General features: G+C 39.7%; 1 protein-coding gene across 1 annotated transcript in view; it reads left to right on the top strand.

Moving 5' to 3' along the window:
* The first annotated feature begins 1265 nt into the window (after positions 1 to 1265).
* Positions 1266 to 15682, top strand: part of C11H8orf90 (chromosome 11 C8orf90 homolog) — a 145810-nt gene continuing 131393 nt past the window's right edge. Inside the window, exon 1 of the mRNA XM_070764694.1 lies at positions 1266 to 1329. Within this exon, the coding sequence (XP_070620795.1) occupies positions 1266 to 1329 (64 nt within the window). The remainder of the gene's footprint in view (positions 1330 to 15682) is intronic.

Below are 15682 nucleotides of genomic sequence, written 5' to 3'. Positions count from 1 at the left end.
AAATAGTTTTAATATCTTATGCATTCATTTACTCAATTTAACATTGCTGATCATCAAAACAATATTTTTGGGGTGGGGGCTAATTTTTTTCTGGGCAAAGAAAAAGCTCACGTTGAGTCTGTGTGACTAATTAATTTTGTTGCAAGCTACAAAATAAATGCAAAATTAATTAAATGCAAAAAAAAAATACCCCACCCTTCCAATTGGAATAGAATCATTGATTTGAGTTGAGACAATAAATCTACTGTAATTAAATGCTTGAAATCATTTTAAAAAGTGCGGGATCCAATTGAATTGTCGGTTTCAATTCACGAAAATGATTTCATTTAGACATACATTTGAATAGAGCTTAAACTGGATTCTCTCTCTGAAACTTTACCAAAATCCTAATCTGTTACATCTGAGATGTCAGTAGGACTTGGGTGTGACCAATTTAATCTGGGTTTAACCCAGAGGGTTTGAGCCATGGGGTTTTCTCTGCCAATTCACAAGTTATCTTTCTTTTTTTTTCTTTTTTCAAATCTTTTTATTGTTTTATAAATACATATATCACAAATTGTTTATTCAGTTTACAGGTCTTATCCAACTTTTTTACCTGTTACAGTTGTTATATAGATAATATTGTCTTGATACTATGTAATACAAAACAGGGTAAAAGCATTCAAATGGTATTTTTTTTTTTGGAGTTTGTACTGCTATTTTGTATGAGTATACAAATATTTTCTTTTGAATCCATCCGTGCCAATTGCTCCACATACTTTTAGATTCATTAATTCTGTTTCCCTTAAGTAGGTTTGTCATCTCGTCCATTTCTGCACATGTCTTGTCTATTATTAAATTTACATTGGGAGTCTGTTCGTTCTTCCATGTTTGCGCTACTGCAATTCTTGTAGCTGTGTTTATGTGAGTCAATAAAAAAAGAGTTTGTTTAGAGTATGATCTTTTCCAAATTCCGAGAAGCATGCCCTCCGGAGCGTACTCTATTTCCTCCTTTGTAATTTCCTTTAACCATTTGTAAATTGTTTCCCAGATTTTTTGAATTTTAGAGCAGGACCACCACATGTGAAAGAAAGTTCCTTTTTCTTTATTACATTTCCAGCATATGTTTTGTAATGCTGGGTAAATTTTGGCTAGTCTTGCCGGAGGTAAATACCACCTATAAAATAGTTTGTAATAATTTTCTTTGTAAGCTGATGATAGCTCACAAGTTACCTTTCTTAAAATTCAGGTTTTATCTCACCTGGGCATCTATGCTGAGCACAGAAATGAACAAAGCCGCACCCACGAAGGAGAGCTTCATCTTTCTCAGCTTGAAGTTTCCTTCACCAGGTGAGAGAGTGTCCTATGAATGGGTGGATTGAGGCTGTATCCCTATTAAGGTATCAGGACAAGCCAGACTGCCCAAACTCAAAGCAGCAATTGATGATGCTTTCAAATTACCTCTTGGGAAAGGTTAGATAGGTTCATTCACAAGGAAAGATCTGGTGCCAACCGAAACATTCCTCCACCCTCTATATTATTATTATTATTATTATTATTATTATTATTATTATTATTATTGTTATTATTCGAGGATGGCCTTGACTTGCAATAAAATAAAGCTGAAATGCCACCTGTAATTTATGTGATGTTAATGGAGAGTTTCTGAAAGGTCATTTGTTGTTTAAAACTTTTTTCCCCCTGGTTTTGATTTAACATTCTCTTCTCTTTGGCCTATCCTTTGATTATCTTTCTTAGTTCGATTGATTTCAAAATGGGTGAACAGTGCGGTCAGGCGGTAGGGAAAGCAAGTAGGATGCTTGGCTGCATAGCTAGAGGTATAACAAGCAGGAAGAGGGAGATTATGATCCCGCTATATAGAATGCGCTGGTGAGACCACATTTGGAATACTGTGTCCAGTTCTGGAGACCTCACCTACAAAAAGATATTGACAAAATTGAACGGGTCCAAAGACGGGCTACAAGAATGGTGGAAGGTCTTAAGCATAAAACGTATCAGGAAAGACTGAATGAACTCAATCTGTATAGTCTGGAGGACAGAAGGAAAAGGGGGGACATGATCGAAACATTTAAATATATTAAAGGGTTAAATAAGGTCCAGGAGGGAAGTGTTTTTAATAGCAAAGTGAACACAAGAACAAGGGGACACAATCTGAAGTTAGTTGGGGGAAAGATCAAAAGCAACATGAGAAAATATTATTTTACTGAAAGAGTAGTAGATCCTTGGAACAAACTTCCAGCAGACCGTGGCAGATAAATCCACAGTAACTGAATTTAAACATGCCTGGGATAAACATATATCCATCCTAAAGTAAAATACAGAAAATAGTATAAGGGCAGACTAGATGGACCAGGAGGTCTTTTTCTGCCATCAGACTTCTATGTTTCTATGTTTCTATGATTTAGACCAGTGGTTCTCAATCTTTCTAATGCCGCGACCCCTTAATACAATTTATCATGTTGTGGTGACCCCCAACCATAAGTCTAGCATCAATTCTCCGACAGAGCTTTAAGCTGATTGGCAGGAAGGTCAGAGGGACACCCCCACTGTAAATGGCTGATTGGTCGGATTGTAAAAATGTTTCCATGGTGCCAGAATGGAAGGTTTAGTTCCTAACATCGTGGGAAATTTGTCTTTTCCCATGTAGTCTTAGGTGACCCCAGTGTAATAGTCGTTTGACCCCCCAAAGGGGTCCTGACCTCCAGGTTGAGAACCACTGATTTATTTATTTATTTATTTATTTATTTATTTATTTATTTGTTTGTTTGTTTGTTTGTTTGTTTGTTTGTTTATTTTGTCCAATACATAATACAGATTGAAGAGAAAGAAATGTAATAATATAAGTAAAGAAAAAAATGGAAGAAAAGATATAAAAGTATAGGTGAACATATTTGAAAGGAAGAAAAGATAAATGAGATAAGGAGAGACAATTGGACAGGGGACGGAAGGCACACTGGTGCACTTATGCACGCCCCTTACTGACCACTAAGGAACAAGTCTACGGAGAGGGGCGGCATACAAATCTAATAAATAATAATAATAATAATAATAATAATAATAATAACAACAACAACAATAACCTGGAGAGGTCAATCGTGGATAGTGATCAATCGAAGTTACAACAGCATTGTAAAAGTTATTTATGACCATTTTTCGCACTTATGACCATCTCAGCATCCCCATGGTCACATGAGGCTGCAGGCTACTTCAGCTAACTGCTAGCTGTAGTTCAGTGGTTCAAATCTCACCACCGGCTCAAGGTTGACTCAGCCTCCCGTCCTTCCGAGGTGGGTAAAACGAGGACCCAGATTGTTGGGAAAAATATGCTGATCCTGTAAAGCACTTAGATTGTTTCTTTGGTTTTTTTAACTGATTCAGGTTTCTTTTGTTATTTCTAACACTGGTATATATTATTATATAAAAGTAAAAAAGTTGTGGTCTCCTGTTCTGTCCGGCTCTCTGGTAGAATCCTCCCAAAAATTCACAGGTACAAATTTCAGACACACACACGTTTGAAAATTCAAAACAATGTTCTTTATAATGAAAATTCACTGAAACTAAGCCCTCTTTTGGTATAGCAAAGAGCACTGGTCTCCAAGCAAACTGGTAATTTGTACAAGTCCCTTATCAGTTCTGTGATACTTAGCTTGCAGCTGCGAGGTAATTCAAAGTCCTTCTTTCACAAAGTGAAACACACTTTGCTCTGGTTTAGTTTCAAAGTGGGGAAAAATCAGCACACAAAAAGTCAAAGTCAGTAAAGCAGTCAGGAAACACAACAATCAGATAATCCTCCACAATGGCCAAACCCACAGGCTGCTATTTATAGCAGCCTCACTAATGACCACAGCCCCACCCAACCACAGGTGGCCTCATTTTCTTTGATAATAATCTCTCAGTTGTTGTTGCCTATGCATCGCTCTCCGCAGGCGTGGCTGTATCAGTAACTCTTGTTCTGAATCCAAGGAGGAGCTAGATAATTGATCTCCTTCTGAGCTGTCTGCCACACTCTCCTCCTCCCTGTCACTCATATCTTCTTGGTCAGAGGAGCCTTCATCTTCAGATTCCACCAGGGGCAAAACAGGCCTGCAGCAAGTGGATGTCTCCCCCACATACACAGTCCTTGGGGCAGGAGCTGGGCCAGAGCTAACCACAACATCTACTAACGTATTCCACTGCACCAAGTCAGAAGTCAATGATTTTCTTTTTCTTTTCTCCTCTACTCTACACTTTTTTCTCTTCCCCTTCTCCTCTCCCTATTTTAATTTGTTCTTCTTTATACTTCTGTATTTTATATTTTGGTAACTTAATAAAATATTTGTTAATTAGATATGACATAAGCAGTGATAGGCTCTTACGGGTCCAGTCCAGTACGCAGAACCGGTAGAAAAATGTTGAATTTTTTCCTTTTTTCCCCTTCTGGACTTTGGGTATGTTTTTCCTATCATAGTAAATGTGTATAATTTTAGAAGAGCTGTGCGTGTGTGTACATACACATACAGTTTATATAGTAGATAATGTATATTTTTGTGTGCCTGTGTATAATATGTAAGTACACATATGGCATATGTACATAGAATTAAATAGTACATACACATACAGTTTATATAGTTGATAATGTATATTTTTGTGTGCCTGTATATAATATGTAAGTTCACAGATGGCATATGTACATAGAATTAAATAGTATATTTTGGATGTTCAATAATAGTAAATAGACAGGGAAATTGTATCTCTTTGAGACAAGGAGAGGCCAAACCTAATCCTAACCCTTGACATGAGTGACATCAAGTTGTCCATCTTTAAGCCACTCACATGACCTTTAAGCCACCACCCCTGGTCACATCATCGCCAAGCCACTCCCACCTGGTCACATGGCTGGCAAGCCACACCCACAAATAAGCCATGCCCACAGTGTGGGAGTAAAATTTTTTGTAGCCCTTCAATGGATATAAGGATGAAGCAAGGGAATGTGTATATACAGTCAGTGATAAATGGAATACATATTCCAAAAGGTGAAATCACTTCTACCAACAGAAGAATTGGTCACAGAATTTATAAAGAAGGCCCAACTAACACAACACAAACCAAAAAGCACAGTCGCCTCTTGAAAAAAGCACCTTCGGGAAAACCATGACTTGGAGGACTGAGAATCTCCATAGATGGTCAGTGATAATGTTTCTGAAAGGTGATTGAGAAGAATTGAGGTTATGTTAGCATGTTGTGGGACAAAATTTAAGTGATTTTTTTGGGGGGGGATAAATATTGTCCATTGTTTTGAACGTGATCAAAATCTGAGTTGTGCACTGCATCAAATATTGCTTGTCCTGGCTGGGGGAAAAATGGCTGAAAATCAAGACAATTGAGAAGCAACACAAAACAGCTGGCAACCTCTGTGGGACTTTTTTCGGACAATCCTGAGTGCAAAAAAACGAGTCTGCATAGACACACCAACATTGCATTTGTACAGCATACTTGGTCAAGTTACGGGTTAGGCTTACAGGACCTTGGACAGCCAACCCACAGCTCAAGTAGGAGATCCTATACCAGTGAAGGTGAACCTTTTTTTTTTCCCCTTGGGTGCTGATAGAGTGTTGGGGTTTCACCCCCTCCAGGCTCCAAAGGCTTCCCTGGAGCCGGGGGAGGTGAAAACACCCTGCCCCATCCCTCCGGAGGCTCTCTGGAAGTCAAAAACGCCCTCCCAGAGCCTCTGTGCGAGGCAAAAATCATCTAACTGGCACACACATGCATTTTGGAGCTGAGCTAGGGCACCTCGAGGTTCGATTACTGCAACGCTCTCTACATGGGGCTACCTTTGAAAAGTGTTCGGAAACTTCAGATCGTGCAGAATGCGGCCGCGAGAGCCATCATGGGGCTTCCTAGATTCGCCCATGTTTCTGAAACACTCCGTGGCCTACACTGGCTGCCGATCGGTTTCCGGTCACAATTCAAAGTGTTGGTAATGACCTTTAAAGCCCTACATGGCATTGGGCCAGAATACATCCGGAACCGCCTTCTACCGCACGAATCCCAGCGGCCGATAAGGTCCCACAGAGTTGGTCTTCTCCGGGTCTCATCGACCAAACAATGTCGTTTGGTGGGGCCCAGAGGAAGAGCCTTCTCTGTGGTGGCCCCGGCCCTCTGGAATCAGCTCCCCCCAGAGATTAGAACGGCCCCCACCCTCCTTGTCTTTCGCAAACTACTCAAGACTCACCTTTGTCGCCAGGCATGGGGGAGTTAAGATATTCTTTCTCCCTAGGCGATTACAAGTTATGCATGGTATATTTGTGTGTATGTTTGGTTTTTATAATTAGGGTTTTTAGCTGTTTTATTAAATTGGATGGTTACATGTTGTTTTTTACCATTGTTGTTAGCCGCCCCGAGCCTGCGGAGAGGGGCAGCATACAAATCCAATAAATAAATAAATAAATAGATAGATAGATAGATAGATAGATAGATAGATAGATACATAAATAATAATAAAATAAAATAAAATAAAATAAAATAAAATAAAATAAAATAAAATAAAATAAAATAAAATAAAATAAAATAAAATAAAATAAAATAAAATAAAATAAAATAAAATAAAATAAAATAAAATAAAATAAAATAAAATAAAATAAAATAAAATAAAATAAAATAAAATAAAATAAAATAAAATAAAATAAAATAAAATAAAATAAAATAAAAAAATAATAAAATAAAATAAAATAAAATAAAATAATAAAATAAAATAAAATAAAATAAAATGAAATAAAATAAAATAAATAAAATAAAATAAAATAAAATAAAATAAAATAAAATAAAATAAAATAAAATAAAATAAAATAAAATAAAATAAAATAAAATAAAATAAAATGCTCATGTGCCAGCAGATATAGCTCCACGTGCCACCTATGGCACCCATGCCATAGGTTTGCCATCACTGCCCTATACCATTTCAAAAAAATGGCTATCCAGTCACTTCTTAAAAACCTCCAGTGATGAAACACCTACAACTTCTGAAGGCAAGCTGTTCCACTGATTAATTCTTCTTATTGTCAGGAAATTTCTCCTTAGTTGTAGATTGCTTCTCTTCCTGGTTCGTTTTCATCCATTGATTCTTGTCTTGCCTTCTGTTGCAATTTTATTTTCATTCATTTCACGTATCATTTTCATTTATCAGAATCAACCAAAGATAGAAACATAGAAACATAGAAGTCTGACGGCAGAAAAAGACCTCATGGTCCATCTAGTCTGCCCTTATACTATTTTCTGTATTTTATCTTAGGATGGATATATGTTTATCCCAGGCATGTTTAAATTCAGTGACTGTGGATTTATCTACCACGTCTGCTGGAAGTTTGTTCCAAGGATCTACTACTCTTTCAGTAAAATAATATTTTCTCACGTTGCTTTTGATCTTTCCCCCAACTAATTTCAGATTGTGTCCCCTTGTTCTTGTGTTCACTTTCCTATTAAAAACACTTCCCTCCTGGACCTTATTTAACCCTTTAATATATTTAAATGTTTCGATCATGTCCCCCCTTTCCCTTCTCTCCTCCAGACTATACAGATTGAGTTCATGAAGTCTTTCCTGATACGTTTTATGCTTAAGACCTTCCACCATTCTTGTAGCCCGTCTTTGGACCCGTTCAATTTTGTCAATATCTTTTTGTAGGTGAGGTCTCCAGAAGATCATTCTGAATTTAATCATAACATTGGGAAAACGAAGATTTTCAGAGCACAATGATAAAAAACAACACTCTATGATAATGCTGGATGTATTTATTTGTAAATGTTTATTCTTGTAGAGTAACTGGTGTTCACAATTAAGAGAAAATGCCCTCAAATCAACAAAAATAACTCTAAATGTTTGGAGCTCGTCTCAAAGAAAGTTTCATTTTCCCTTTGATCTTGACCAGGAAGAAATTATGGAATCCAAAAAGAGAAACTGTAAGGAGGTGACTCTGGATTTTATTCTCAGCAAATGTAGTTAGTGGGTCTAGGGGGGGGGGAAAGAGTGAAAATTAGATGTTTGGCATAAAAAGGATTCTGATAGAAATGAATATTTGTAGCTCAGATTTGAACTGTGGACTCTTTGGTCGTCTCTGAGCTTGGTTGTTTTCTCGCAAATGCTTCATTATTAAGCTAGATCAGTGTTTCCCAACCTTGGCAACTTGAAGATATTTGGACTTCAACTCCCAGAATTCCCCAGCCAGCGAATGCTGGCACACATATGCACGTTGGGATTGAGCTAGGATAACAGCTCATGTGCCAGCAGATATGGCTCCGTGTGGCACCTGTCACGCCCATGCCATAGGTTTGCCATCACTGCCCTATACCATTAAGCAATCTCTTCTTAAACACCTACAGTAATGAAACACCCATAATTTCTGGAGGCAAGTCGTTTCACTGATTAATAGTTCTAACTGTCAGGAAATTTCTTCTCAGTTCTAGGTTGCTTCTCTCCTTGATAAATGTCCATATCTTCTACTCCTGCCTTCAGGTGCTTTGGAAAATAGCTCGACTCCCTCTTCTTTGTGGCAACCCCTGAGATATTGGAACACTGCTATCACGTCACCCCTAGTCCTTCTTTTCATCAAACTAGGCATACCTAGTTCCAGCAACCATTCTTTATATTTTAGCCTCCAGTCCCCTAATCATCTTTGTTGCTCTTCATTGTACTTCATTGCTCTTCTCTTCACTATATATTTTACCCATCCATAATAGAAGGGAGCTAATATTTCAAAATTGTGCTTGTCACCATCACAGTAACAAAGCAAAGAGCATCTTCCATACTTACTGGCAAACATTCTCTTAGGGAGAGCTTTTGACCGTCTAGAAAAAAAAGAAATCAGAGAAGGAATTCAGCATGTGCTAAGTAACTAGAGTATGCATTCTATTGTGGACATTATTTTATTTTATTATTTATTTGTTAAGGCCACCCTTCTCTTGATGGGCTAAGGACGGCGTACAACAATAAAATGAATGCAAAAATTAAAAAAATACTCCAGAATGGATACAATAAAAACAATTACAAAAGTTAAAACCCAATATAAAACAAAAAACATACATGCAACTATCACTCATTCATACTACTGGCTGGAGCAGAATTTTACCTGTCAATGACTACTTCAGCTTCAATCGCAACAACACAAGAGCACGCAACAGATTCAAACTTAATATTAACCGCTCCAAACTTGACTGTAAAAAATATGACTTCAGCAACCAAGTTGTCGAAACGTGGAACTCATTACCTGACTCAGTAGTGTCAACCCCTAACCCCCAACATTTTTCCCTTAGACTATGCACGATTGACCTCTCCAGGTTCCTTAGAGGTCAGTAAGGGGCGTGCATAAGTGCACCAGTGTGCCTCCCGTCCCCTGTCCAATTGTCTCTCCTTATCTTGTTTATCTTTTCTTGTTTGCAAATATGTTCACCTATACTTTTATATCTTTTCTTCTATTCTTTTCTTTACTTATATTATTATATATCTTTCTCTTCAATGTGTATTATGTATTGGACAAAATAAATAAATAAAACAAATAAATATTGTTCAATGGGTCCAGGCCTGCTGGCATAGGCGTGTTTTTGGAAGGCCAGGAGGGTGGGGGCAGTACAAATCTCTGGGGGGAGTTGGTTGTAGAGGACTGGAGCCACAACAGAGAAGGCCCTTCCCTGCGGTCCCGCAAGACGACATTGCTTGGCCGAGGGGACCCGGAGAAGGCCAACTTTGTGTGATCTAATCAGTCGCTGGTACATATGAGGGAGAAGACAGTCCCGTAAATAACATGAACTTCAACTCCCAGAATTCCCAGCCAGAAAATGTCCGAAGATGTTATTGAGGTTAAAATAATCCCAAAATGCCAATCATAAGTTTCAGTGAAAAACTGAAGCAGTCTGGAAGCGACATATTTTATAATAATAATAACAACAAGTTTTACAATAAGGGTTTTTTTTAGTTGTTTTAGTATTGGATTTACATACTGTTTTTTATTACTGTTTTTATTACTGTTGTTAGCTGCCCCGAGTCTACGGAGAGGGGCAGCATACAAAAATCAAATCAAATCAAATCAAATCAAATCAAATCAAATCAAATCAAATCAAATCAAATCAAATCAAATCAATAAAGTTGGAAGGTGCCATGGAGGTCTTCTAGTCCAACCCCCTGCTTAGGCAGGAAACCCTACACTACTTCAGACAAATGGTTATCCAACATCTTTAAAACTTCCAGTGTTGGGGCATTCACAACTTCTGGAGGCAAGCTGTTCCACGGATTAATTGTTCTAACTGTCAGGAAATTTCTGCTTAGTTCTAAGTTACTTCTCTCCTTGTTTAGTTTCCACCCATTGCTTCTTGTTCTACCCTCAGGTGCTTTGGAGAATAGGTTGACTCCCTCTTCTTTGTGGCAACCCCTGAGATATTGGAACACTGCTATCATGTCCCCCCTGGTCCTTCTTTTCATTTAAACTAGCCATGCCCAGTTCCTGCTACTGTTCTTCATATGTTTTAGCCTCCAGTCCCCTAATCATCTTTGTTGCTCGTCTCTGCACTTTCTCTAGAGTCTCAACATCCTTTTTGCATCTTAATCCTAGCATCCCAGCATCCATTTTCCTAACTTAATCCTTCGTGAATACAGGGAAAGATATTTTTGATTTTTTTTTTTTAGGACCAGCAGATAACTCTTCCCATCTTCAAAGGAATGGGTCTCCAAGAATTGACATTCTTTGACACTTACCGGACTGCTGGAGGCAGTAGAATTCCCAGGCAATGTGGAATTACCAGGGACTTGAACACCAGAGGCAGAGCCAGGAGAAGGGGGGGCTGTTCCATTTTGTGCGGGGGCAGCAGGCAAAGGTTGTCCTGGGTAAGGTTGTTGTTGGGGAACTGAACCAGGGTAGTTATACATGCCAGGATAAGCCGGACTCCCATAGTAAGGCTGTTGTTGCAGAACAGGGAAGAAAGGGAACAAAATTTTATTTTATTTTTATTTATTTATTTTGTCCAATACACAATGAGGCTTTTAGTGGGTATATATATATACCATTTTACAACAGCACGAAGCTTGGAAACTTCAGCCTGATGATGGTGAATGTGATTCCTGATCTGCCTTCCTTCTATAAATACTGGTGGCTGGGTGTGGTTTGATGGCTCAGCAATTGCCTGCTGTGTAGAAACTTTTGCTGAGCCATCAAACCACACCCAGCCACCAGTATTTATAGAAGGAAGGCAGCTCAGGTCTCGCAGTGTTCGCCTGAGAACAAGGACAGAAACACCAGCCTGAAGATGACGAGTGGGACCTCGTCAAAACGTCGCCAGAAATTTCCAAATCCTACACGGGAAGAAACCCGAATATACCAAGACCATCATACCTGTACCCATGAAAATCTACGAAAACAAATATATATATACACATAGTAAAATACATGATGAAGGTTATAGAGGAGATACTCATAGTAAAATATATCTAAGAAAGAATAGAAAAGAAGATATAGTAATAGAACATATCAATGAAAGAAGAGATATAGGAATAGAAGAAAGGTATAGGAGATATAGGAGAGCAATAGGATAGGGAACGGAAGGCACTCTAGTGCACTTGTACTTGCCCCTTACTGACCTCTTAGGAATCTGGATAGGTCAACCGTAGATAATCTAAGGGTAAAGTGTTGGGGGTTTGGGGATGACACTATGGAGTCCGGTAATGAGTTCCACGCTTCGACAACTCGGTTACCGAAGTCATATTTTTTACAGTCAAGTTTGGAGCAGTTAATATTAAGTTTAAATCTGTTGTGTGCTCTTGTGTTGTTGTAGTTGAAGCTGAAGTAGTCGCCGACAGGCAGGACGTTGCAGCACATGATCTTGGGGGCAATACTTAGATCTTGTTTAAGGCGTCTTAGTTCTAAGCTTTCTAGAAAATCCAAGATAGAGTCACAGATCTGTTTGTTTTTCACAGTCCTCAAAAGGATTTCCTGGGTGACATGAATGTGCTTGTTCCAAGCATCAAGTAGTAGATGCTTGGAACAAGCTTACAGCAGACCTGGTTGGTAAATCCACAGTCACTGAATTTAAACATGCCTGGGATAAACATGTATCCATCTTAAGATAAAATACAGGAATAAGGGCAGACTAGAGGGACCATGAGGTCTTTTTCTGCCGTCAATCTATGTTAGTTTGGGGAAAGATCAAAAGCAACATGAGAAAATATTATTTTATTGAAAGAGTAGTAGATCCTTGGAACAAACTTCCAGCAGACGTGGTAGATAAATCCACAGTAACTGAATTTAAACATGCCTGGGATAAACATATATCCATCCTAAGATAAAATACAGAAAATAATATAAGGGCAGACTAGATGGACCATGAGGTCTTTTTCTGCCGTCAGACTTCTATGTTTCTATGTCTCATACTCACTGCGCCAGAGGGAGGTGGGACCACAGACCCAGATGGTTGAGTGCCTGGAACAGGGTAACCTTGGGGATTGCCCGGATAGCCTGGGGGAGGACCAAAGTAGCCTGGGGGAGGACCAAAGTAGCCTTGGGGAGGAGCAAAGTAGGCTTGAGGAGGACCAGCATAGCCTTCGGAAGAACCAACATAGTATTGAGCCTGACCACGCTGGTTGCGGCGCTGCAGAATGAAACAATAGAGAAGAGAGAAACCAAAATGAGAGTCATTAATCACAAGTGTTTCCCAAAATTTCCACTCAAAGGAACCCATCGGCAATGTTGAAGCCTATGGATGCTTCCAGTGGGTACCTGACAGAGACATGAGTTTTCATCTGTCACAAGACATGTCCATTCTGGTGGATTACACTTCCCACTAGCATTTACACCTTGGATTTGCCTGGAACCCGAATCCCACGAATTTACTAGGACAACTGGACCGGGGAGGATTGCACTCATGGCCGCTACCACTGCACTTCCCATGGAACTCCACAACCCCATGTTGGAGCAAGATTTGCTTCCTGTACATGCACAAGAATAGTGATGGGCGAACCCAACGGTGTTCGGGTTCGGCAAGTTCGGCCGAATTTTACGCAAAATTCGACCGAACCCAAACCAAACCCGAACTCGAACCCGAATGGGGAATCCCACCCACGAAGAGATTGTGGGGGCAGAGCTTTGACATCACTGGCAGGTTGCTAAGGACGCCAAGGTGATCACTTCCTGGATTCCATGGAAGTGATCACCTTGGCGTCCTTAGCAACCTCTCGGTGAAGTCAAAGCTCCGCCCCCGTAATCTCTTCGTGGGAGGGATTCCCCAGCTCCTTCAAAGGGAGGTTTTCACATAAAAATAAACATTGTTATTTTTACGAAAAAGGACACTGCAGCGGTGCTGCAAGCAAAGGGCGGTCCTTTCACGTAAAAATAAACATGTTTATTTTTATGTGAAGACCTCCCTTTGAAGGAGCTGGGGAATCCCTCCCACAAAGAGATTCCGGGGGTGGAGCTTTGACGTTACCGGCAGGTTGCTAAGGACGCCAAGGTGATCACTTCCTGGATTCCATGGAATCCAGGAAGTGATCACCTTCGCGTCCTTAGCAACCTGCTGGTGACGTCAAAGCTCCGAATGCTGAACACGACTACGACTTGCGGACTTCAACTCCCAGAATTCCTGAGCCGATCATGCTAGCTCAGGGATTCTGGGAGTTGAAGTCCATGCGTCTAACCTGCAGTCTAACCAAACCAACTAATAGAATATATTCACTCCCCCCCCCCCATGAAGCTTACCCTCTGCTTCCTCTGGGCACAATTTTTCTTCCACTTTTTCATCATTTCCTATTTTAAAGAAAGAAAAAAACATCAGAGTAACTTTGCTATTCACTTTCCTCCACTTCTCATACAAATAGAAGAAATGAACCATTGTTTATATTACCCAACACTCCCTTATGCCTCCAGGAACCCAGAAAAATTAAAATTGTTCTAGGACAGTGATGGCGAACCTTTTTTTCCTTGGGTACCGAAAGCAGGGATCTGGAGCTTGGGGAGGATGAAAGCGCCCTCCCCTGCCCTCCTGGAGGCCTTCTGGAGGCCAAAAACAGCTTCTCAGAGCCACTGTGTGAGCCAAAAATCAACTGGCCAGTGAACGCATACATGCTGCAGATGAGCTAGGGCAACGGCTCACGTGCCGGCAGATATAGCTCCACATACCACCTGTAGCACACATGCCATAGTGTTGTGGTTCAGTCTGGGACCCCTCCGGGAATGGCTGACCTTCTGTCGGTTTCCAGCTCAGAGGGAGAGGCTGAGGAACAGGAGGTGCAGACTGACGAGGAAGAGGAATCCCAGGCTGAAGAAGAAGGACAGCCAGAGTCCCACCAGGGGGAGCTCTCCCCAGCAAGCAGCCTGGATTCCTTAGGGGAAAATGCTCAAGACATCATAGATATGCGACAAAGGAGAGCTAATCAGAGACGGACTCAATTGGCTAAGTATTTCCAGCATTAGAGGTCACAGCTGGGTTTGGGTGTGGTGCTCTTGGGAAAGGATAAAAGGCAGACCCACCCTTCCTGGCTTGTGGAGTTTTATCTTGGAGATTCGTGAGACCTGTCTGTGAACTTTGGTGGCTTACAATCCTGGTTTGTGCCTTGGACTATTGAAACCTTGGGGGGGGGGGGGGTGCCAGCAAGAAGCTTGGGGTATTGACTGGACATCAGGACCCTGCTGTAACGTATTATAGCCTGTCTGTTGTGAAGACAGGTTTTCCTTTGTGCTTATTTTTTCCAGCTATAAAATACTTTTGGCTTTTACCAGAGTGTCTGGCTGTTTTTTCAGTTGGTGTTGAGGTCTGGGAAAACCCAGACAGAACACATAGGTTCGCCATTGCTGTTCTAGGGTCAAATATCACTCCCATTGACTTCAAGGAAAGAATGTTTGCTGGGCAATATTATGGAAGGGAATTCCCAATCTAAAATACAATGGTACCTCTACTTAAGAACGCCTCTACTTAAGAACTTTAATTCAAATAGCAATCCTGTTTAATATGCAAATGAATGTCACTGAGTAAGGAAAAAAGAACTTTAAGACTAATTGAAGATTTGAGCTGATTCTGCCTCTACCAAATTTGCTATCTGGAACTGAAGGCAGTATATGATAATATTTTGATATTTTCCTCAAATACAAGTACTTACTTACCTCAAATAAGTCAAACAACTACAAAGAAAAACAGGCAGACAAATATTATTCAGAAAGAATCTTTTACACTTTTTAAATTACATTTCTCTTTCAATAAGCTAAAAAAAAATTTATTTATTAGTCCAATTTGTGTGCCGCCCAACTCCCTAAGGAACTCTGGGCAGCTCCCCACAAAAAGAACAATGTATTAGTATCAAAATATCTAAAAAGGGAACAATTTAAAAAGACAAATTTAAAATCCATAATAAAAGCAAATAACTTTTTATAATTACAAACAGATAAAATCTGGACTCTTGTCTAAATTCATGCCATTAATCCATTGATGCAATTCAGTGTATCAGTTGTGGAATAGAGGATGACCTACTGTATATCCCATTATTGATTTCTAGAAACTCCTGTCTCAATATTGATCACTGAATCAGAAAAAGAAAAGGCTTTCTCTTTACTTACTGGTGCTTCCAAGAGCGACTCAAGCTATGGGACAAAAGACAGTGATTAATCAAAACAAACTCCGATTCAATCCAATCTATTTTATTTTGCCAGTTGCTAATGCCTGATTAAGCAATTGCATAACA

The sequence above is a fragment of the Erythrolamprus reginae genome, chromosome 11 (assembly GCF_031021105.1).
Source record: "Erythrolamprus reginae isolate rEryReg1 chromosome 11, rEryReg1.hap1, whole genome shotgun sequence".
Lineage (NCBI taxonomy): Eukaryota > Metazoa > Chordata > Lepidosauria > Squamata > Dipsadidae > Erythrolamprus > Erythrolamprus reginae.
This window is presented reverse-complemented; position numbering and strand designations above follow the sequence as displayed.